The sequence below is a fragment of the Mustelus asterias genome, chromosome 29 (assembly GCF_964213995.1).
Source record: "Mustelus asterias chromosome 29, sMusAst1.hap1.1, whole genome shotgun sequence".
NCBI lineage: Eukaryota > Metazoa > Chordata > Chondrichthyes > Carcharhiniformes > Triakidae > Mustelus > Mustelus asterias.
The window spans coordinates 19,049,481-19,072,574 of NC_135829.1; the positions used below are offsets into that span (position 1 = coordinate 19,049,481).

A 23,094-nucleotide genomic window follows, 5' to 3' on the forward strand; every position below is an offset into this window, starting at 1 on the left:
ATACTCATCTGCTAGACCAGTTATCAAGAGGCTTAACTTTAGAGTTGTAGAAAGTGCAGCAGCAATTTGCACAGAGAGAGATCCCGCTAACAACAATGTGATAATGGTCAGATTGCCTGTTTAAATGATATTGGGCGAGGGATAAATATTGGCCAGCATACCAAGGCAAGCTCCCCTGCTGTCCTTCGGAACAGAAAGAAGCCTCACAACATCAGGTTAAAGTCCAACAGGTTTATTTGGTACGACAAGCTTTTGGAGTCTCGCTCCTTCTTCAGGTGAGTGAGGAATTGCGTTCCCAAACTGGGCATATATAGACGCAAACTCAATTTACAAGATAATGGTTGGAATACGAGTCTTTCGCAAGAAGATCGCGCATATTGACACACACATTAAGTTTCTACAAAGATGCAAGAAAGCAGACAAGATACTAAAAGACTTACATTCCAAACATTATCTTGTACATTGAGTTTGTGTCTGTATATGCCCTGTTTGTGAACAGAACTCCTCACTCACCTGAAGAACGAGCGAGACTCCAAAAGCTTGTGCTGCCAAATAAACCTGTTGGACTTTAACCTGATGTTGTGAGACTTCTTACTGTGCCTACCCCAGTCTCTCCACATCTTCGGAACAGAACCAGGGGATCTTCCACATTGACCTGAGAAGCACCAGGGACCTGGGTTCAATTCTGGCCTTGGGTCACTGTCTGTGTGGAGTTTGCACATTCTCCCCATGTCTGCGTGGGTTTCCTCCGGGTGCTCCGGTTTCCTCCCACAGTCCAAAGATGTGTGGGTTAGGTGGATTGGCCATGCTAACTTGACCCTAATGTCAGAGGAATTAGCAGGGTAAATATGTGGGGTTTCTGGAATCGGGCCTGGGAGGGATTGTGGTCGGTGCAGACTCGATGGGTCAAATGGCCTCCTTCTGCACTGTAGGGATTCTATGATTCTTCTATGAAGTTGGAGGGAGTTAATGCGTTGTTCAAAAGATGGTGTATCTGAGACTGCAGCACCCCCTCGGCACTGCAATGGCATGTCGGTCTGGATTTGAAAACAAGTGGCCAACATTTAACTGTGAATTAGCCCACTAAACCTAATCCCCAAATTTGTCAATGTTTGCTGACACAAATCGTGATGGACCAAATTTCCCTCTGGAGCATGGTAACCTTGAATTATTGTTACAACAAATCAGTGAACTGGGTTGAGCTTGTGGAGAATGGTCATTTATCGTTCCACATTACAAGGAGCATCCAAACAAGAGTGACTGGAACTGCTGACAAAACAGAAAAATCTGTGTGTGCAGTTATCTCCTTTAGAAGTCAATTAACTTTGCTGCCATTCCTTATCTATTAAAGCATTTTGCTGCTTAAATAAGGCTGTCACTTATAATCTGGATCAAACCCAGTCTTGGAAGAGCTGAGGTGGCAGGAAATGAAATTAAGTTTTTCTCAAGTCCCGACTACACAGCACTTATTCTCCTCTTCCTCTCTATTATTTACCCTCAGACAGACCCGCTGTCTGAGGGTGCAGCGCCCCCTCACCCTATTTCTCTAGCTGGGGTGGATATCATCGACTTTCAGTGTCAGTGTTTTCTATCGTAGTCATGATGTGGAAATGCCGGCATTGGACTGGGGTGAACACAGTAAGAAGTCTCACAACACCAGGTTAAAGTCCAACAGGTTTATTTGGTAGCAAACATTTATTGCCCATCCCTAGTTGCCCCTGACCCGAGTGGCCTGTTTGGCCACTTCAGAGGGGTAGTTGAGAGTCAACCACATTGCTATAGCTCTGGAGTCACAAGTAGGCCAGACAGGGTAAGAAAAACAGATTTCCTTCCGTAAAGGACATCAGTGAACGAGATAGGTTTTTCTGACAATCGACAATGGTTTCATGATCATCAGTGCATTCTTAATTCCAGATATTTTTTATTGAATTGCACCATCTGCCGTGGCTGGATTCGAACTCAGGTCCTCAGAATATTCGCTGAATTTTCTGATTAATCACCGAGCGATAATACCACTAGGCCATCGCCTCCCCTGAAGTGGCTATTTAGCACTGCTGCTTCACTGTGCCAAGGACCCGGGTTTGATTCCCAGCTTGGGTCACTGTCTGTGTGGAGTTTGCACATTCTCCCCTGTCTGTGTGGGATTCCTCCGGGCGCTCCAGTTTCCTCCCACATTCTTAAAGACGTGCTGGTTAGGTGCATTGACCCGAACAGGCGCCGGAGTGTGGCGACGAGGGGAATTTCACAGTAACTTCATTGCAGTATTAACGTAAACCTTACTTGTGACTAATAAATACACTTTAAAAACTTTACTTCCTTGGCTATGAAGCACCAGAAAGCTGAGGGGCTTTCTAAGAGAGGTGTTTAAAATTAATTTCAAAAAGCCTTTGAAAAGGTGCTACATGATAAGCTGACGGAGTCGGGGACAAGGAGCAGTTAGCTGGCCGCAGGGAGAAAGCAGAGAGTAGGGGCAAAGGGTAACTTTTCAGAAAATGAACGGTGGACTTCCAAAAAGGATCTTAACTGGGACACTAGTGTTCGGAATTCAAATTACAATTTAGGCTTTGGAATCAAAAATGAAATTTCCAAATTTTTAGATGACACCAAACTGGGTGATAATTTACAAAAAGGCATCAATGATGTCCACCGTAGTGGATTGGATCTCAAACAATGACGACACAGAGTACAGGAGAGAGAGAGAATCTGGTGAACTAGTACGGCGACAATAATCTCTCCCTCAATGTCAACAAAACGAAGGAGATAGTCATCGACTTTAGGAAGCGTAAAGGAGGACATGCCCCGTCTACATCAATGGGGACGAAGTAGAAAGGTTTTTAGGTGTCCAGATCACCAACAACCTGTCCTGGTCCCCCCATGCCGACACTATAGTTAAGAAAGCCCACCAACGCCTCTACTTTCTCAGAAGACTAAGGAAATTTGGCATGTCAGCGATGACTCTCACCAACCTTTACAGATGTACCATAGAAAGCATTCTTTCCAGTTGTATCACAGCTTGGTGTGGCTCCTGCTCTGCCCAAGACCGCAAGAAATTACAAAGGGTCATGAATAAAGCCAACTCCATCACGTAAACTAGCCTTCCGTCCATTGACTCTGTCTACACTTCCTGCTACCTTGGAAAAGCAGCCAACATAATCAAGGATCCCACACATCCCGGACATTCTCTCTTCCACCTTTTTCTGTTGGGAAAAAGATACAAAAGTCTGAGATCACGTACCAACCGACTCAAGAACAGCTTCTTTCCTGCTGCCATCAGACTTTTGAATGGATCTACCATATATTAAGTTGATCTTTCTCTACACCCTAGCTATGACTGTTAACACTATATTCTGCAATCTCTCCTTTCCTTCTCTATGAGCGGTATGCTTTGTCGGTATAGCATACAACAATACACTGTGACAATACATGTGACAATAATAAATCAATTCAAAAACTTGCAGATTGGACTTTGATTTGATTTATTGTCACATGTATTGGGATACAGTGAAAAGTATTGTTTCTTGCGTGCTATACTGACAAAGCATAACATTCATAGAGAAGGAAAGGAGAGAGTGCAGAATGTAGTGTTACAGTCATAGCTAGGGTGTAGAGAAAGATCATCTCAGTGCGAGGTAGGTTCATTCAAAAGTCTGATGGCAGCAGGGAAGAAGCTGTTCTTGAATCGGTTGGTATGTGATCTTAGACTTTTGTATCCTTTTCCCAACGGAAAAAGGTGGAAGAGAGAATGTCCAGGATGTGTGGGGTCTTTGATTATGCTGGCTGCTTTCCCGAAGCAGCGGGAAGTGTCGACAGAGTCAATGGATAGAAGGCTGGTTTGCATTATGGACTGGGCTTCATTCATGACCCTTTGTAGTTTCTTGCAGTCTTGCAACCAGAAAGAATGCTTTCTATTTTTTAATTGGACATATAAGAGGCAAATGAATTTCAGCATTCAACAGGTGACATATTTTCTAAACAAAAATAGGAAGATCGCAAATTATGAGGAAAAGAAGAATCTGACTGGGATAAATCACAAAGTAGCAGCACAGGTTCATAAAGTCACAAAAAAGAACACATTTGATTTATACAGTGCCTTTCACAAAATAAAATGTCTCAAGACCCTTCACAGGATTGTTAGCAAACCGAGTCGCAAAGAAATATTAAGACAGGTGACCAAAACGTTAGTCAAAGAACTAGGTTCTAAGCAGCATTTTAAAGGAGGAAACGTGAGTGATAGACAGAATTAGGGACAGAATTCCAGAGCATTGGGCCTTGCCAACTCAAGGCATGACTGTTGACAGTGGAACTAGAAAAGGCGCAGAAGACTCGCCAGGGCTGGAGCGTTTCAGCTATGAGTTTAAAGATTATTTATTAGTGTCACAAGTAGACTTGCATTAACACTGCAATGAAGTTACTGTGAAAATCCCCTAGTCGCCACACTCCGGCGCCTGTTCAGGTACACCAAGGGGGAATTTAGCACGGCCAATACACCTAACCAGCACGTCTTTCAGACTGTGGGAGGAAACCAGAGCACCCGGAGGAAACCCACGCAGACAGAAGAGAGGCTGGATTAAGCTGGGGTTGTTTTCTTTGGGCAGAAAAGGCTGAGGGGGGAACCTTATTGAAGCGTACAAAAGTATGAGGGATATAGATAGGAAGACACTGCCCCTTAGGAGTGGGGTCAATATCCAGGGATCGGAAATTTAAGGCAAAGGGATTTAGAGGTTATTGGAGGAAAAACCTTTTCATCCAGAGGGTGGTGGGCGGCACGGTGGCACAGTGGTTAGCTCTGCTGCCTCACAGCACCAGGGACCCAGGTTCAATTCTGGCCTTGGGTCACTGTCCGTGCAGACTTTGCACATTCTCCCCGTGTCTGCGTGAGTTTCCTCCGGGTGCTTAGGTTTCCTCCCACAGTCAAAAGATGTGCGGGTTAGGTTGATTGGCCATGCTAAATTGACCCTAGTGTCAGGGGGATTAGCATGGTAAATATGTGAGGTTGCAGAAATAAGGTCTGGGTGGGATTGCGGTTGGTGCAGACTCGATGGGCCGAATGGCCTCCTTCTGCACTATAGGGATTCTATGATGATGATCTGGAACTCACTGCCTGAAAGGGTGGTAGAGGCTGGAATCTTAAACATTTGAGAAGCATTTGGATGAGCACTTGAAACACCATTGCATACAAGGCTACAGACCAAATGCTGGAAAATAGGATTAGAATAGATAGATGCTTGATAGCCAGCACAAACACGATGGACAGAAGGGCCTCTTCTTGTGCTGTAAAACTCTCCGACTCTATGATTAAAACAGGGATTCTCAAGAGGCCAGAATTTTGGGAGTCGCAGATGTCTCAAAGGGTTGAAGGTTGGAGGAGATTACAGAGATAGGGAAGGGTGGGACGTGGCAACAGAAATTCGAAAGCAAAGATAAGAATGTTAAATTGAGGTGTTGCTTCATCGGGAGCCAATGTAGATCAGTGCGCATGGAGAGACTTGGTGAATGGGGCTTGCTGCAAGTTAGGATACAAAACACAAGGGTTTATTTCTAGTGGGGATGGAATAGAAAAGTAAAGAGGTTTGTTAAACCTCTGTCAAACCTTGGTTGGACAATACCTGTGGAGAACTCTGCAGTTCTGGTCCCTTGTATTACAAAATGGATATAAAGACACAGGAGAGGGTTAAAAAAGCCAGTAATCTACATCAACTAGCTGGGTTTAACTCGAGAGTCAATTGACGTTGGTTGGCTTATGCTGACCTTTTATTCCGTAGCTCATTTTGTTTTGAAATTCAGCTTTAAAAGCCAGGTGCCTGTTTTGGGTAGAGAACGGAATGTGTCCCCCAACTAATTAGCACCCGAAATCTCAGTCCAGAATCCAAAACTGCGAGGTTAGACTCATCAGGATTTTTAAAGGCCAAGGCCTGTCTCTTGAAAAGGAGAGGCTGTGTGGTGGCCTAATAAGAATCTTTAAAATTATGAAAGGTTTGATAGAGTAAACATCAGAGAATTTTCACTTGTGGGAAAGAGCAATCTAGAGGCTATCAACTCGGGTGACTGTGTGGAGTTTGCACGTTCGCCCCGTGACTGCGTGGGTTGTTTCTTCAGAAGGAACTCTCCAAAACGCAGCTAATGAAAATACAACAAAACTCACTCCAACTTATAAATCAAAGAAAGGGTTTATTAAAGAAACATCACTACTCCAAACTTGGGGCCTCGCCCTGGGCCACTCCAAGCTCCCCACAATTCTACATGGTTTCTGATCAGCTGACTATTACATCACTCTATAATTGGTTCCATGGTTTATTGGGTCAGCTGACCCTTACATCTTGTTCCCATTACATCCAATACAAAGTTGTCACTGGTTACATTCTAACATGGGTTTCCTCCAAGTGCTCCAGTTTTCTCCCACAGTCAGTCTGCGCAGGGAAGCTGTGCAGGTTAGGTGGATTGGCCAGGCTAAATTGCCCCTTTAGTGTCCAAAGATGTGTAGGTTAAATGGATTAACCGTGAGAAATGTGTGTGGTTAGGAGAATAGGGCAGGGATGGGTGGAATACTCTGTCAGAGTCGATGCAGACTCAATGGGCTGAATGGCCTCCTCTGCACTGTAGGGATTCTATGATAATGTAAGATAGTCATGAATAAATTAAATAGCGAATCCAAATTAAACCTCTGTACCCAGAAGAGAATGTGAAACCTATTTTCACAGGCAGCATCTGAGGCGAATAATATTAAAGTGGAAGCTCGATAAGCCTATGAAGGGGAAAGGAATAGAGGATTATATTTAAAATGAGTCGAGGAAGAATCTCAGGTGATGTACACTTCATGGATTAGTGGGCTCAAACGACCTGTTTCTGTGCTGTACATTCCATGTTTGTGATAGGTAATGATAAGGGAATTGGACAGGGACATAAAGAAACAACTTCCTCTGTTGAAACAGCCCAGTCCAAGGAGGGATGACCTTAAAATTAGAGCAAGGCCATTAAGAAGGATGTTTTCCCCCCACACAAAAGAACAGTGGAATTATGGAGCTTGCCTCCCCAGTAGACTGTGGAACGCAAAAGTGATGTTTTCAAGATTGAGATTGGTTAATAGATACAGGTCTGCTGCTCTCTCAGTTGCTTCAAGGAATTCTCAACAAATCACTGCAACAGCTTGCATTTATGTGGTACATTTAGCATAACAGAAAAATTATCCGACAAAAATAGACACCAAACAAAGAAAGACAGGGTTTTAGCAGCTTCTTAAAATAAGTTTAAGTTTATTTATTAGTGTCACAAGTAGGCTTTGATTAACACTGCAATGAAGTTACTGTGAAAATCCCCTAGTCGCCACACTCTGGCACCAGTTCGGGTACACAGAGGGAGAATTTAGCATGGCCAATGCACCTAACCAGCACGTCTTTCGGACTGTGGCAGGAAACCGGAGCACCCTGAGGAAACCCACGCAGACACGGGGAGAACGTGCAGACTCCACACAGACATTGACCCAAGCTGGCAATCGAACCCGGGTCCCTGGCGCCGAGGGGCAGCAGTGCTAACCACTGTGCCACCGTGCCGTCCCAGTTGAAATTGAGGTTGAGTGGGTTCAAGAAGAGAATTTCAGAGCTCAAGGCCTATACGCAGCTGAGAGCCTGGCCACTGACGCTGTGGTGAAGGAAGAGGCTAGAATTGGAGAAGTTCAGAGTTCTCAGTGGGTTGTGAGGACGGAGGTGGTCACAGAGATTGGAAAGTGCATGGCCTTGGAGAGACTTGAATATGTGGGAGAGAATGTTAAAGAGAGACATTGTAGGAGCCAATGTCAGTCAATGAACACGGGGTATTCTGCCTGGATTGACGTTTAACGTATTAATACATTGGGACATTTAGTGTTCTTTCAAAACTCATTCTTTCATGGGATAAGGGCATTGCTGGCAAAGCCAGCATTTGTTGCCTGTGCCTAGCTGCCCTGAGTGATTTGCTAGGCCATTTCAAAGGGTGGTTAAGAGTCACATGTTGGCTAGACCGGGTAAGGGTGTCAGATTTCCATCCCGAACGGGGCATGGTGACCCAGATGGATTTTTACAGTAATCGATGATAGTTAACGACACTATTTTTATGTCCAGGTTTTATTGCCTGAATTTAAATTCCACCAGCTGCAGTGGTGGGATTTGAACTGGGATTCCCAGAGCATTAACCTGGATTACTGATCAAGTGGCATTACCACTGTGCCATCATCTTCCCCCAGCGCTCTACCAAAAACAGTTCAGCTTTAAAAACTGACCTTCAAAATAGAATAAGCTCCAGGATAAAAAGGTCAATGTAACCCATGTTAAAAATCTTCACACGAATCCAGAGATTAAAGCCCGCCATTTAAATTAGATTACCCAGTAACCCTATCTGAGTATTCCAACATTGCTATTGTTCATTGGCTGGGCCTATTTTGAAGCAAAGTAGGGGTCTGAAGTGATTTACCTCTGCCATACATTGCCCTGTAGGTCCCTTCAATCTCAGTTATTTCCTGTGACGATGGGTTTTTGGCAGCGGCTGCAATCCATAGCCTGCCTCGGTGCGATGTGTACCAGGTCCTGCCCTCTGCCCTGGGAACACAAGGCAAATTGGACTTAAAAACACAGAACAAGTCCCACACAAAATACTCTGGTTATCTATCTTTATGATGTGGAGATGCTGGCGTTGGACTGGGGTAAACACAGTAAGAGTTTTAACAACACCAGGCTAAAGTCCAACAGGTTTATTTGGTAGCAAATACCATTAGCTTTCGGAGCGCTGCTTCTTCGTCAGATGGAGTGGAAATGTGCTCTCAAACGGGGCACAGAGACACAAAAATCAAGTTACAGAATACTGATTAGAATGCGAATCTCTACAGCCAACCAGGTCTTAAAGATACAGACAATGTGAGTGGAGGGAGCATTAAGCACAGGTTAAAGAGATGTGTATTGTCTCCATTGTATACCTGTCTGGAGACAATACACATCTCTTTAACCTGTGCTTAATGCTCCCTCCACTCACATTGTCTGTATCTTTCAGACCTGGTTGGCTGTAGAGATTCACATTCTAATCAGTAATCTGTAACTTGATTTTGTGTCTCTGTGCCCCGTTTGAGAGCAGATTTTCACTCCATCTGACGAAGGAGCAGCGCTCCGAAAGCTAATGGTATTTGCTACCAAATAAACCTGTTGGACTTTAACCTGGTGTTGTTAAAACTCTTACTGTATGTATCTTTAGGCAGGGGTACTCAGCTATAACCATCCAAGCATGGGCTTTCTGCAAAATGTATCAAGAAAAACATAATTAAAAACTTGATTTATAACTCCAAACGTTAACTCTGTTTCTCTCTCAACAGATGCTGCCAGACCTGCCACATTTTCCAGCACTTTCGGTTCTTATCCCATTTTTTCCATGTAACTGAAGTCCTTCATCCCTGTTTCATTCTAGTAAGCCTCCTCTGCATGTAAATATGCTGACTAACATTTACATCAGCACATTCCTCCTTTAATTTTCCTATTTCTACTCTCTGCACAAAACAAAGTTGCAAACATGAAGAGGATAAAAGGAAAAAAAGGAAGCTTATACTGAGGGCTTAATACTCAGAAAACCCAGAGCCATATGAAAAGTGCAAGGATACATTATAAAGGCAATTAGGAAAGCAAAGTTGGGGCGGCACAGTGGTTAGCACTGCTGCCTCACAGCATCAGGGACCCAGGTTAGATTCCTGGCTTGGGTCACTGTCTGTGCGAAGTCTACACCTTCTCCCCATGTCTGTGTGGGTTTCCTCTGGCTGCTCCGGTTTCCTCCCACAGTCTGAAAGACGTTAGGTGCATTGACCCAAACAGGAGCCAGAGTGTGGCGACCAGGGGAATTTCACAGTAACTTCATCGCATTGTTAATGTAAGCCTTACTTGTGACGAGTGAATAAATAAACTTTTAAACTTTCAGAGATAACATGAAAAAAAAACACTGGCAACTAAAATCAAGCAAGAGCCAAAGATTTTCAATAAATACAAAAAGAGCAAGTAGATAACTAAAGAAAGAACAGGCTTATTAGGGACCAAAAGGGTAACTTGTTTGTGGAGGCAAAGGACATGGCAAGTATATGCCTTCTTGCCCACCTTATCTACCAGTCCGGCCACTTTCAGGGATCTGTGTCCAGGTCCCTCTGTTCATCTACACTTCTCAGTTACGCCACCCATTTATTTTATACCCCTTTGTGTGCAGTTCTAGTCATTGCAATATTGGAAAGTTGTGATTGGACGAGAGAGAAGATATGAAAATCTTGCCTGGATTGGAAAATTTTAGTTACGAGGAAATATTGGATAGGCTGTGGCTTCTTTGAAACAGAGGAGGATGAAGGAAACTGAACGGTTCTTAATGAACACATTGTGTCTGTTTTCACAAAAAAGAGAGGGACAATACAGACATTGCAATCAGGGAGGAAGAGTGTGAAACATCAGATGGAATTAACATAGTGAGAGAGGAAGATAATGGGTTTAACATCTTTGAACGTGGATAAATCCCTGGGCCCAGATGAAGCACACCCTGGGCTGGTAAGGAAAAAAAAGAGGAGAAATATTGGACGCTCTGACTTTCATTTTCCTGTCCTCGTTGGTTACAGGTATGGTGCCAAAGGATTGGAGGAGAGCTAACCTTTTGCCATTGTTTTAAAAAGGAGAAAGGATAGACCGAGTAATTACAAGCTAAACAGTCTCACATCAGCAGTGGGAAACGTTTTGAGGGACTGGATAAATCTTCATTTAGAAAGACATGGATTAATCAAAATCAGCGCGGATTTGTTAAGGAAAGGTTGCCTTTGACTAAAATCTGATATAACTTTTTGAGAAAGTAACAAGGTCAAAGATGGCAGTGGATATGGTGTAGTCTGTACGGATTTTAGTAAGATTATTATAAATTCCCACATGGTCCTGAAAGTAATAGCCCATGGAATCCAAGGCAAAGTGGCAATTTAGATCCAAAATTGATTCAGAAGCAGTAAGAATATAATGGTTGATGGGTGTTAGTGTGACTGGAAGGTTGTTTCCAATGGGGTTCCACAGGCCTCAGTGCTAGGACCCTTGCTATTTGGAGTATATACCAACGATTTGGTCTTGAGTATAAGGGGATGATTAAAAATTTGCAGGCGATGCAAAAATCGACTGTGTGGTTGATGATGAAGAAGAAAGCTGTAGACTGCAGGAAGATAGCAATGGACCAGTCAGGTGAGCGGAACAGGAGCAAATGGAATGTGAGGTAATGCAGTTGGAGCAGGCTAATAAGGCAAAGGAATATAAAATAAACAGTAGCGTAACTGAGAAGTGTAGATGAACAGAGGGACCTGGACACAGATCCCTGAAAGTAGCTGGATAGGTAGATAAGGTGATCAAGAAGGCATATACTTAACCCAGGTACAGACTATAAGAGCTTGGAGGTTATACTGAAACTGTTCAAACAGTGTAAAACAATAAATTGTCCCAAGATGTGTAGATTGGGGGTAATTAGCTATGGTAAATGTGTGGGATTACAGGGATATGACAGGGAGGACCTGGATAAAATACTGTCAGAGAGTCAGTACAGACCTGATGGGCTAAATGGCCTCTTCTGCACTGTAGGGTTTCTATGATGATCCTATGATGGGAATCAGAAACTCACTGTCTGAAAAGATGGTAGAGGCAGAGACCTCATGACATTTAAAAAGTACTTGGATATGCAGTTGAAGTGTAGTAACCTACAAAACGAAGGACCAAGAGCTGGAAAATAGCAATAGGCTGGATGGGTTACTTGTTTGCCAACGGGGGCATGATCAGCCAAATGGCCTCTTCCTTGCTGTCAATTTCTGATTTTTACAGTGTGTAAATAAGGGAATGGTGATGTAGATGAGCATTTGGCTTGATGTTTCTGGTTACAGTTGCTCTGGGCCAGGTCCATTCCCAATGCACTCCATCAACTGGAGGAAGAGGTGCAATGACAGACTTAGAATGAAGGGTCACACGTAAAGACTCAGTCCATCCAGAAGAAAATGGCCCTAACAATTGGCAGTCCGTTTGTGGCTATTGGATTACACAGAAAGGTATACTACAATGGAATAAATGCAGATGCTGGAATCTGAAACAGAAACAGAAAATGCTGGAAAATCTCAGCAGAACTGATAGCATCTGTAGAGAGAGAATAGAGCCAACGTTTCGAGTCAGGATGACCCTTTGTCAGAGCTAAAGGGGCAAAGGGAATGATAAAGGCTGAGAAAGGTGCTAAAAGCGTCCATTATGTGATCAGAATGTGTGAATGGCAGAACAAAGGTACAGATTGTTAAGGGACGACCTGAGGAATGTGGCAGTTAGCCCGGGATGAAGGGGGGTGGCTGTTTTGGAGACAAGATGAGGAGCAAGATTTCAGAAATGGGAAAAAAAGAATAAAAATTAATAAAAATGAGAAGAAAAGATGAAATGAAATAAAATAAATGGAAATGGGGTCAAGGTAGAGAGGAGAGTTCATGCTCTGAAGTTGTTGAACTCAATGTTCAGTCCGGAAGGCTGTAAAGTGCCCAATCGGAAGATGAGATGCTGTTCCTCCAGTTTGCATTGGGGTTCACTGGAACATTGCAAAAGGCCAAGGACGGACATGTGGACAGGAGAGCAGGGTGGGGTGTTGAAGTGGCAAGTGACAGAAAGGCCAGGGTCCCACTTGTGGACAGACCAAAGGTATTCCGCAAAGCGGTTACCCAGTCTGCGTTTGGTCTCTCCAATGTGGAGTAGACTGCATTGGGAGCAGCAAATACAATAGACCAGATTAAAGGAGGTGCACGTGAAGCTTCACCTGAAGAGTGTGTTTGGGACCTGGGATGGTGAGAAGGTAAAGGAGCAGATGTTGCACCTTCTACGCTTGCATGGGAAGGTGCCGTAGGCAGGGAGTGAGGCGTGATGGAATAGTAGACTAGGATGGCTTGGAGAGAATGGTCCCTGCGGAATGCTGACAGGGAAAGTGAGGGGAACATAAGTGGAATAGTGGCATCATGCTGGAGTTGGGGGAAATGGCAGAGGATAATCCCAACTACAATGGAAGTAGTCTTGCCTTTTGAGAGTTTGCAAAATCCCACCGAATTTAAAACTTTCTTTTCATAATCACTAAGTGGCAATGTCAAGGTCATGTTTGATCTGAAGTTTCATTGAATATTCACATCTTGTGAAGTGCATCAGACGCTACTTACCTCTTGATGCCTCTTACAAGTAGTGAAGCCCAGGGCTGGTGCATACTGAGACACATCCCTTCATCAGACATCTCCAACAGCTCTCGGTCCTGGATGCGCAAACGGTCCCTCTGAGAGGCGACATCGCTGACTCTGCCCTGCGAGCGGCTGCTGCCCCCTCTCCTATGGGTACCTGAACCAGTCGGTTCCACATACTGCAGAGATAGCATAAAGTTTGAGCACTAATCTGTACTCCAGACAGAGAAAGACACAAAGACAGAGATAGGGGCATGAAGTTCCACAAAAGTACAGAGAAATCACAGCATGGAAGGAGGCCACTCTCCACATCGACTGGCCCAATTTTCAAACACTTCTTCAATTCCCATTTCTGTTTTTAATTCACTCACAAAATTTGGACACCGCTGGTAAATTATTGCCATTACCAATCACCCTTGGGAAGGTGGTAGTTGTGTATAACGGAGTGGCTTGTTCGGCCATTTCAGAGGGCAGTTAAGAATCAACCGCATCGCTGCGGGTCTGGAGTCATACACTGGCAACTGGGTAAGGATGGCAGATTTCCGACCCTCAAGGACTTTAGAAACATAGAAACATAGAAAACTACAGTACAAAACAGGCCCTTCGGCCCCACAGGTTGTGCCAAACATATCCCTATCTTTTAGGCCTCCCTATAACCCTCCATCCTATTAAGTCCCATGTACTCATCCAGGAGTCTCTTAAAAGACCCTCTTGAGGTCCCCTCCTTTATTGAACCAATTGGGTTTGTGCGGCCATCCGATAGTTTCTTGTTCACTATTAATGACATTCGTTTTAAATTAATTTTTTTTCATTTAAATCAATGGAATTTAAATTTTCATGATGATATCCAAATTCATGTCTCCAGATTATTAATCCAGGCCTCTGGGTTACTAGCCCAGAAACGTATAACATAAGCCCTATGATGCTACTGTACCTGAGTGCAAAATGACATTTGTCTCAATTACCATTTGTGTTAAAAGCATCCCACACACAGCATGGAAATAATTCTTCCAACTTCCTATTGTTCCTCCCAGGAATAATCCAAGCCAAAATCCCAGATTAAAACTTCACCAACCAGCAGCAAGAATTTTTCACTGTCTAGGGGCGACATGATGGCACAGTGGTTAGCACTGCTGCCTCACAGCGCCTGTGACTCGGGTTCGATTCCCGGCTTGGTCACTGTCTGTGCGGAGTCTGCACATTCGCCCCGTGTCTGCGTGGGTTTCCTCCGGGTGCTCCGGTTTCCTTCCACAGTCCAAAGATATGCGGGTTAGGTGGATCGGCCATGCTAAATTGCCCCTTGGTGTCGGGGGATTAGCAGGGTAAATGAATGGGGTTATGGGGATAGGGCCTGTGTGGGATTGTGGTCGGTGCAGACTCAATGGGCCGAATGGCCTCCTTCTGCACTGTAGAATTCTATGATTCTACCCTCGCAAACAGTTTCATCATCTTAGGCACCCCCATTCGATTTTACCCTCCTTTTAAGGAGTATTCTGTTAAAAAGCCCATCTTTCCCCCATGCCTTTTTCCATTAATTACAACCTCTCGTTCCTATGTTTCTGATGAACCTTGGCTTTACCCTTCCAATTGTCTTAAAGGCTTTCTTATAATAGTGTACCCAATGCTGTGACTACAGCCTAGCTACTGCCTTGTGCAGATTCTGCATTACTTCCAAACTTCTATATTCAATGCACCCAAAATCCGTGTCGTCTTTACAACCGCTGCTACTTTCCCTCTCACTATTGACATACACCACCTATCTACACTGTGCCCATGATTATCAGGTTGTGGCAGGATTACAGATGAGAATTACTAGAAGCCTTCCAGGCACGAGGAATTTCTGTTACGTAGGTAGACTGGAGAAGCCAGAGTTATTTTCCTCAGAACATAGAAGACTAAGAGGAGATTAGATGGAAGAGATTAAAATGACGAGAGGTTGAGATAAAGCAAATCAAGAAAAATTGTTCCCAGTGGTTGTCGGGTCAATGGCCAGAGTGCAACAAAAACAGAAAATGCTGGAAAGTCTCTGACAGCGTTTGTGCAGAGAGAATCGAGCCAATGTTTCGAGCCAGGATTGCCAATGATCAGAGAACATTGATTTATGATTGGCAAAAGAGCCACAGGTGACACGAGGAAAAATGTTTTTAAATCAACAATGGGTTGGATTTGGAAGGCACTGCCTGATGGGGCAGTGGGTGCAGATTCAGTAATAGTTGCCCAAAGGGAACTGGGTAGATACCTAAATGAGAAAAGAAAATTCCATGGGACATGGGAGAGGAGCAGCAGGGGAGGGTGTGATTAAATGGATTCCTCTTTGAAAGTGTCAGTACAGATTCAAATGGCCTCCTTTTGTGCTGTACTATTCTGTGACTCTCTTCACTCCGCCCAGATGAGAATCTTCCTTATCAAAAGATAAAGCATTGTTTGCTCATGCAAGGAATGAATCAATGGGGAAACAGCAGGGGAGTGGGAAGAGCCAGCATAGCCGAACAGTCCCTTCAGTGTGGGATCATTCAATCATCTTAATCTGTTCAGCCAGATCCACGGGTATGAATTTGTTCCAGCAAAGACAAAATGCACCATTTTTCTATATTGCTGCAGATAACATCTACAATTAAGTGTGGAATCTCCAAACACAAAAATAACTGAAGTACCCCTCAGTTCCCTCACTGGCAATAGCACTGGTTTCATGGCCTATTGTTGTTCAAGTGGCAACGCTGCCTCTTACCACAGAATAATACTTGCCAGAGATGTTCATTTTGAACGTCCAATACATTGAGCAACAGTAATCATTCAGTTGGACTTGGTAGTTAATACTTACAATGGGAGGAGATTGAGCCATATTGGGGTTGACCAATTCGCCCAACTGTTGCTGTTGCTTGTTCCATTCGGCCTGCGGGCCGGAAGTGTTGTTCTGTGAACCAGCCTTCATTTCTTGTACAAGGTCATCCAGTCTGTTTTAAAAGCAAAGCACAAATATGACACAAGTGGCCCTGGTATCCAAAAGACAAGACCACCAAATATGTCAGGAATGTGCGATGGATGCAGTTCAGCAACGCTTGAGCATGCTCTGTAGTAATACCTGGTCTTGAATCATATATAATGTGGAGATGCCGGCATTGGACTGGGGTGGGCACAGTGAGAAGCCTCACAACACCAGCTTAAAGTCCAACAGGTTTATTTGGAATCAGGAGCTTTCGGAGCGCTGCCCCTTCATCAGGTGAGCAGTGCTCTGAAAGCTCGTGATTCCAAATAAACCTGTTGGATTTTAACCTGGTGTTGAGAGACTTCTTATTGAATCATTTAGGAAGAAGGAAGTGCTACGACTCCACGCTGGAAAGCATGCACCATCAGCCACAGTGGGTCAGGAAAGTCACTTTCCCCACACATTCACAACAGATACTGCAACCTCATGGTAATTAAATCTCACCCTGCAATTTCCAGTCAGTGTTGCTGACACGAGCAGCAGTATTTCAAGGTAAAATGAGGCAGAACCGCAGGCTTTGAAGTTGTCAATACCCAGTTAAAGAGGATATATTGTTTTTGCATCACTGTTCAGGGAGGTATATATATATAAACCCTGCCCACAGTTTCCGGGGTGCTGGTCCAATGGAGCACAGTAAGGACAATCTGGATGCCAGAAACTACAGGGGAAGAGCACAGGAATGGGACCAAATGGATAGTTCTTCCAAAGAGACACGGCAAGCATGGTAGATCAAATGGCCTCCTTCAGTGCTGTGTGATTCCGTGGAAATAAAATCACAACCTGTGCCGTCTCACTGATACTCCAATGATGCAGAATCAATTCTGAAACACAAAAGGAGTAAATTCCACTGCACTGCCATCCCAAGGGCCCATTACAGAAGGAGCTTGTCAATATATACTCATAGTGCAACTTTGTGTGTTCATTCATTGCTCACCCTGAAGGAATGATGCCTGCTGTAAAAGAGAATTAAAGGTAATTGCATCTCAAACCATCACAATCTAAAATTAAGTAAGCCAGACCATCAGTCATTTCAAATCAATATATACTCCGAATGCTATTATGGTATCTCTGTAAATTGGCTCGAAACCACATCACCTTATAACAACTGCTGCACTAATGACCCAAGAATTACAGTAGAGGTTAAAAACGACATCACTGTCAGTTCAAAGCACTCCCCCATCCTTTTTGTTGAAAAAGTAAGTAATCTCCTACCATGAAAGGGACATCTATCTTCGATCTCCCTCTTATGGATTTTATGTAGCAATCCAAAAAGCAGCTAAAACGCCCGGTTAAAGCAACTGAACTGTGGATGAGTCTGGAAATTAATCAATCAAATGACCCATCATGCTATTCCATTGTTCTACATACAACCTCTAACTTGCTGAGTTATCTTGTTCATTTATTGCCTGTACGGCTGTAATTTCAACACATTATACGGGGCTAACGGGTGAGAATTAGTATGCAGACTACCCTGATTTATACCAGTGGCAAATCAAGGAGAAGGAAGAGAAATTACCAACAAACGCATTGGTTTTAGGATGCATCCGTGTAATCTTAGATGGAAAATGAACATGCCTTTCCTAATCAGTTTGAGGAGCAGAGAGATTATTGATGCTCAGGTCAATCATGCTCATTCTACTTCTAGGTTTACCATGAACCGCGGTTTTGTAATAGATCTTCCACTGATGTATAATTCAGAAAGGAAGAAAATTAATCAATGAAGAAGCTCAGAAAAGCGAAGATTTTGTTGCATCAGCCATGGCTCTGTTGGTAGCATTCAACTCGGAGTCAGAAGGTTGTACCACTGCAGGACTTGGGGACGAAACTCAAGGCGGAGGAGGTGCTGCATTGTCAGGGGTGCTGTCTGTTGGGCATCCTGGGAGTTACCATTAACCAGAAACTGAACTAGATCAATGACGTAAATACTGTGGCTCCAAAAGCAGGTCAGAGGCTGGGAATTCTGCAGCAAGTAACTCAACGTCCTGACTTCCTAAAGCCTGTGCACCAAGCCACAAATCAGGAGTGTCATGGAATACTCTTACTTGCCTGGACAAGTGCAGCTCCAACAACACACAAGAAGCTCAACAACATCCAGGACAAAGCAACTCATTTGATCGGCATCCCTTAAGTATGCACTCTCTCCAACACAGAGGTAGCGGTGTGTGCATCATTCACAAGATGTATGCAGCAATTCATTAATGCTCCTTCAACAGCACCGTCCAAGCCTGTGATCACAACTGCCAAGACGACAAGGGCAGCAGATGCATGGGAACATCACTACCTGCAGGTTCCCCTCCAGGCCACTTGCTGTCCTGACTTGGAAATATATCGCTGTTCCTTCACTGTTGCTGGGTTCAAATCCTGGAACTCTCTCCCTAACAATGCTGTGGATGTACCTACACCACATGGGCTGCAGCAGTTCAAGAAACAACTCACCACCGCCTTTTCAAAGGCAGCAAGTAATGGACAAAAAATGCTGGCCGAGCCAGCGACCCCCCATGAGCAAATTTTCAAAAAATGAGACATTAACACCAAAAGACGTAGAAGCAGAAGGAGGCTATTCAGCCCATCGAGTCTGCTCCGCCATTCACTGAGATCTTGACGAATCTGATATAATCCTCAACTCCACTTTCCCACCTTATTCCATGACACTTGATTTCTTTACTGATTAAAAATCTGTCTATCTCAGCCGTGAACATACTTAATAACCCAGCCTCTACAGTTCTCTGCATGAAAGAATTCCACAGATTCACTCCCCTCAAAGAAATTTCTCCTCATCTCTGTCTTAAATGGGCAACCTCTTACTCGGAGATTGTGCCCTCTGGTCCTAGACTTTCACACAAGTGGAAACAGCCTCTCAGCATCTACCCTGTCAAGCCCCCCGGGGATACTATATGCCTCAATAAGGTCACCTCTCATTCTTCTAAACTCCAATGAGTACAGGTCCAACTTACTCAACCTCTCCTCATACCATTCAATACCTGGGATCAACCTGGTGAACCTTCTCTGGACTGCCTCCAATGCCAGTATATATTTCCTTAGAAAGGGGGATCAAAAAAGTTCTCAGCATTCTAGGTGTGGTCTAACAAGTTCCTTGTACAGTTTTAGATAGACTTCCCTACTTTTATACTCCATTCCCTTTGAAATAAAGGACAACATTCCATTTGCCTTTTCAATTACCTGCTGAACTTGCATGCCAGCTTTTTATGATTTATGCACAAGGACACCCAAATCCCTCTTCTACATTCTTTCTCCATTTAAATAATGCTCAGTTCTTTACTTTTTTTTCATTCATTCGTAGGACATGGGCGTCACTGGCTGGCCAACATTTATTGCCCATCCCTGGTTGCCCTTGTTCAGGGGGTAGTTGATGCTCCATTGCTGTGGCTCTGGAGTCACATGTAGGCCAGACCGGGTAAGGACGGCAGATTTCCTTCCCTAAAGGACATTAGTGAACCAGATGGGTTTTTCTGACAATTGGCAATGATTTCATCGTCATCAGTAGATCCTTCATTCCAGATTTTTTTTTATTGAATTCAAATTCCACCATCTGCCGTGGCGGGATTTGAACCAGAGTCCCCAGAACATTAAATGAGTTTCTGGATTAATGGACTACTGATAATACCACAAGGCCATCACGTCCCCTTTATTCTTCCTACCAAAGTGCATAACTTCAACTTTCCCTACATTATATTCCATCTGCCAAGTTTTTGCCCACTCACTTAACCTGTCCATATCCCTCTGTACTCTGGCATCCTCACCACTTGACATCCTACTGATTTTTCTGTCATCTACAAACTTGGCAATAGTACATTCATTTCCCTCGTCCAAGTCATTGTAAATTGTGGCCACAACTGGGGCCCAGCATTGATCCCTGTGGCACTTCACTAGTTTGCCATTCTGAAAATGCCCCTCTTATCCCAACTCTCTGCCTTCTATCATAGATAGAAGTCTCACAACACCAGGTTAAAGTCCAACAGGTTTATTTGGTAGCAAAAGCCACGAGCTTTCGGAGCGCTGCTCCTTCGTCAGGTAAGTGGGAGTTCTGTTCACAAACAGGGCATACAAAGACAAACGCAATTTACAAAATAATGGTTGGAATGCGAGTCTTTACAGCTAATCAAGTCTTAAAGGTACAGACAATGTGAGTGGTGAGAGGGTTAAGCACAGGTTAAAGAGATGTGCATTGTCTCCAGACAGGACAGTTAGTGAGATTTTGCAAGCCCAGGCAAGTCGTGGGGGTTACAGATAGTGTGACATGAACCCAAGATCCCGGTTGAGGCCATCCTCATGTGTGCGGAACTTGACTATCAGTCTCTGCTCAGCGACTCTGCGTTGTCGTGTGTCGTGAAGGTCGTCTTGGAGAACGCCTACCCGAAGATCAGACACTGAATGCCCGTGACCACTGAAGCACTCCCCAGCAGGAAGAGAACACTCCTGCCTGGTGGTTGTCGAGCGGTGTTCATTCATCCGTTGTCGCAGCATCTGCATGGTCTCCCCAATGCACCATGCCTCGGGACATCCCCCCCCTGCAGCGTAACAGGTAGACAGCGTTGGCCGAGCTGCAACAGTGTGTACCGTGTACCTGGTGGACAGTGCTCCCATGTGAGATGACGGCATCCATGCCGACGATCCGACACGTCTTGCAGAGGTTGCTGTGGCAGGGTTGTGTGGTGTCATGGTCACTGTTCTCCTGAAGGCTGGGTAGTTTGCTGCGGACAATGGTCTGTCTGAGGTTGTGCAGCTGCTTGAAGGCAAGAAGTGGGGGTGTGGGGATGACCTTGGCAAGAGGTTCGTCTTCATCAATGACATGTTGAAGGCTCCGGAGAAGAATGTCGCAGCTTCTCCGCTCCGGGGAAGTACTGGACGACGAAGGGCACTCTGCCCGCCGTGTCCCATGTTTGTCTTCTGAGGAGGTCGGTGCGGCTTTTCGCTGTGGCACGTCGGAACGGTTGATCACCGGGCAGGAGTGTTCTCTTCCTGCTGGGGAGCGCTTCGGCGGTCACGGGCATTCGGCCTCTGATCTTCGGGTAGGCGTTCTCCAAGGCGGCCTTCACGACAACGCAGAGTCGCTGAGCAGAGACTTATAGCCATGTTCCGCACACATGAGGACGGCCTCAACTGGGATCTTGGGTTCATGTCACACTATCTGTAACCCCTATGATTTGCCTGGGCTTGCAAAATCTCACTAACTGTCCCGGCTGGAGACAATACACATCTCTTTAACCTGTGCTTAACCCTCCACTCACATTGTCTGTACCTTTAAGACTTGATTAGCTGTAAAGACTCGCATTCCAACCATTATTTTGTAAATTGAGTTTGTGTCTTTGTATGCCCTGTTTGTGAACAGAACTCCCACTTACCTGACGAAGGAGCAGCGCTCCGAAAGCTCGTGGCTTTTGCTACCAAATAAACCTGTTGGACTTTAACCTGGTGTTGTGAGACTTCTTACTGTGTTTACCCCAGTCCAACGCTGGCATCTCCACATCATTCTATCATAGATGACAGAAAGTTGGAATAAGACATCATAGAAATCATGAAGTAGAATCCCTACAGTGTGGAAAGAGGCCATTTGGCCCATCGAGCCTGCACTGACAACAACCCCACCCAGGCCCTATCCCCGTAACCCTACATATTTAACCTGCTAATCTCCTTGACACTAAGGGGCAATTTAGCACGGCCAATCCACCTAACCCACACATCTTTGGAGTGTGGGAGGAAACCGGAGCACCCCATGCCGACACGGGGAGAACGTGCAGACTCCACACAGGCAGTGACCCAAGCTGGGAATCGAACCCGGGTCCTTGGCGCTGGAGGCGGACACACTGGGAACGTTTAAGACTTATCTAGATAGCCACATGAACGGAGTGGGAATGGAGGGTTACAAAAGAATGGTCTAGTTTGGACCAGGGAGCGGCACGGGCTTGGAGGGCCGAAGGGCCTGTTCCTGTGCTGTATTGTTCTTTGTTCTTTGATCTCATTGAATGGACGAGAGACTTGATGGGTCGAATGGTCTATTTCAACTCCTCCGTCTTATGGATTCATTAATCCAATACATAAATCAGTGCCTCACTAAGTCACTGCACATCACTGCCTCATTCACCAAGGACAGCCTTGTGTAAAGACCCTACAGATGAAACCACGTGATGGAAAAGGTTGTTTTTAAACAGTCAATTCCATAAGGTCCAAGGGACCGCATACAGACAGTTCCAAGTTTTCCTTACAGAGGTACAGTCAGAGCACAATGTCGTCTTTTACTTCAGCCATGTTTCACTGGCTCAGCATGGAGGCCACACCAGCTGGTTAGGTGCATTGGCCATACTAAATTCTCCCTCAGTGTACCCGAACAGGCACCGGAGTGTGGGCGACGAGGGGATTTTCACAGTAACTTCATTGCAGTGTTAATGTAAGTCTACTTGTGATACTAATAAATAAACTTTAAACTTTAGCAAGATCGAGGTCACTGCTTGAAGAAATAAAAACATTGAAGACAAACAAGGACCAGGTTACTGTGAGAGACGAGGGAAGAGATTGCAGAGCCTCTGGCGATGATCTTTGCATCGTCGATGGAGACAGGAGAGGTGCCGGAGGATTGGAGGATTGCAGATGTGGTTCCTATTTTCAAGAAGGGGAATAGGGATAGCCCAGGAAATCACCGACCGGTGAGTCTAACCTCAGTGGTTGGTAAACTGATGGAGAAGATCCTGAGGGACAAGATTTATGAGCATTTGGAGAGGTTTAGTATGCTCAAGAATACTCAGCATGGCTTTGTCAAAGGCAGATCATGCCTTACAAGCCTGGTGGTGTTCTTCGAAAATGTGACTAAACACATTGACGAAGGGAAAGCGGTAGATGTGATTTATATGGATTTTAGCAAGGCGTTCAATAAGGTCCCCCATGCAAGGCTTCT

At 44.7% G+C, this 23,094-nt stretch overlaps 1 protein-coding gene across 1 annotated transcript in view; it reads right to left on the reverse strand.

Moving 5' to 3' along the window:
* Positions 1–23,094, reverse strand: part of trip4 (thyroid hormone receptor interactor 4) — a 119,257-nt gene that overhangs the window by 57,536 nt on the left and 38,627 nt on the right. The window contains exons 8-10 of the mRNA XM_078200158.1: positions 16,020–16,152; positions 13,184–13,377; positions 8,443–8,567 (exon numbers count right to left, since the gene is read on the reverse strand). Coding sequence (XP_078056284.1) covers positions 8,443–8,567; positions 13,184–13,377; positions 16,020–16,152 — 452 coding nt within the window. The remainder of the gene's footprint in view (positions 1–8,442; positions 8,568–13,183; positions 13,378–16,019; positions 16,153–23,094) is intronic.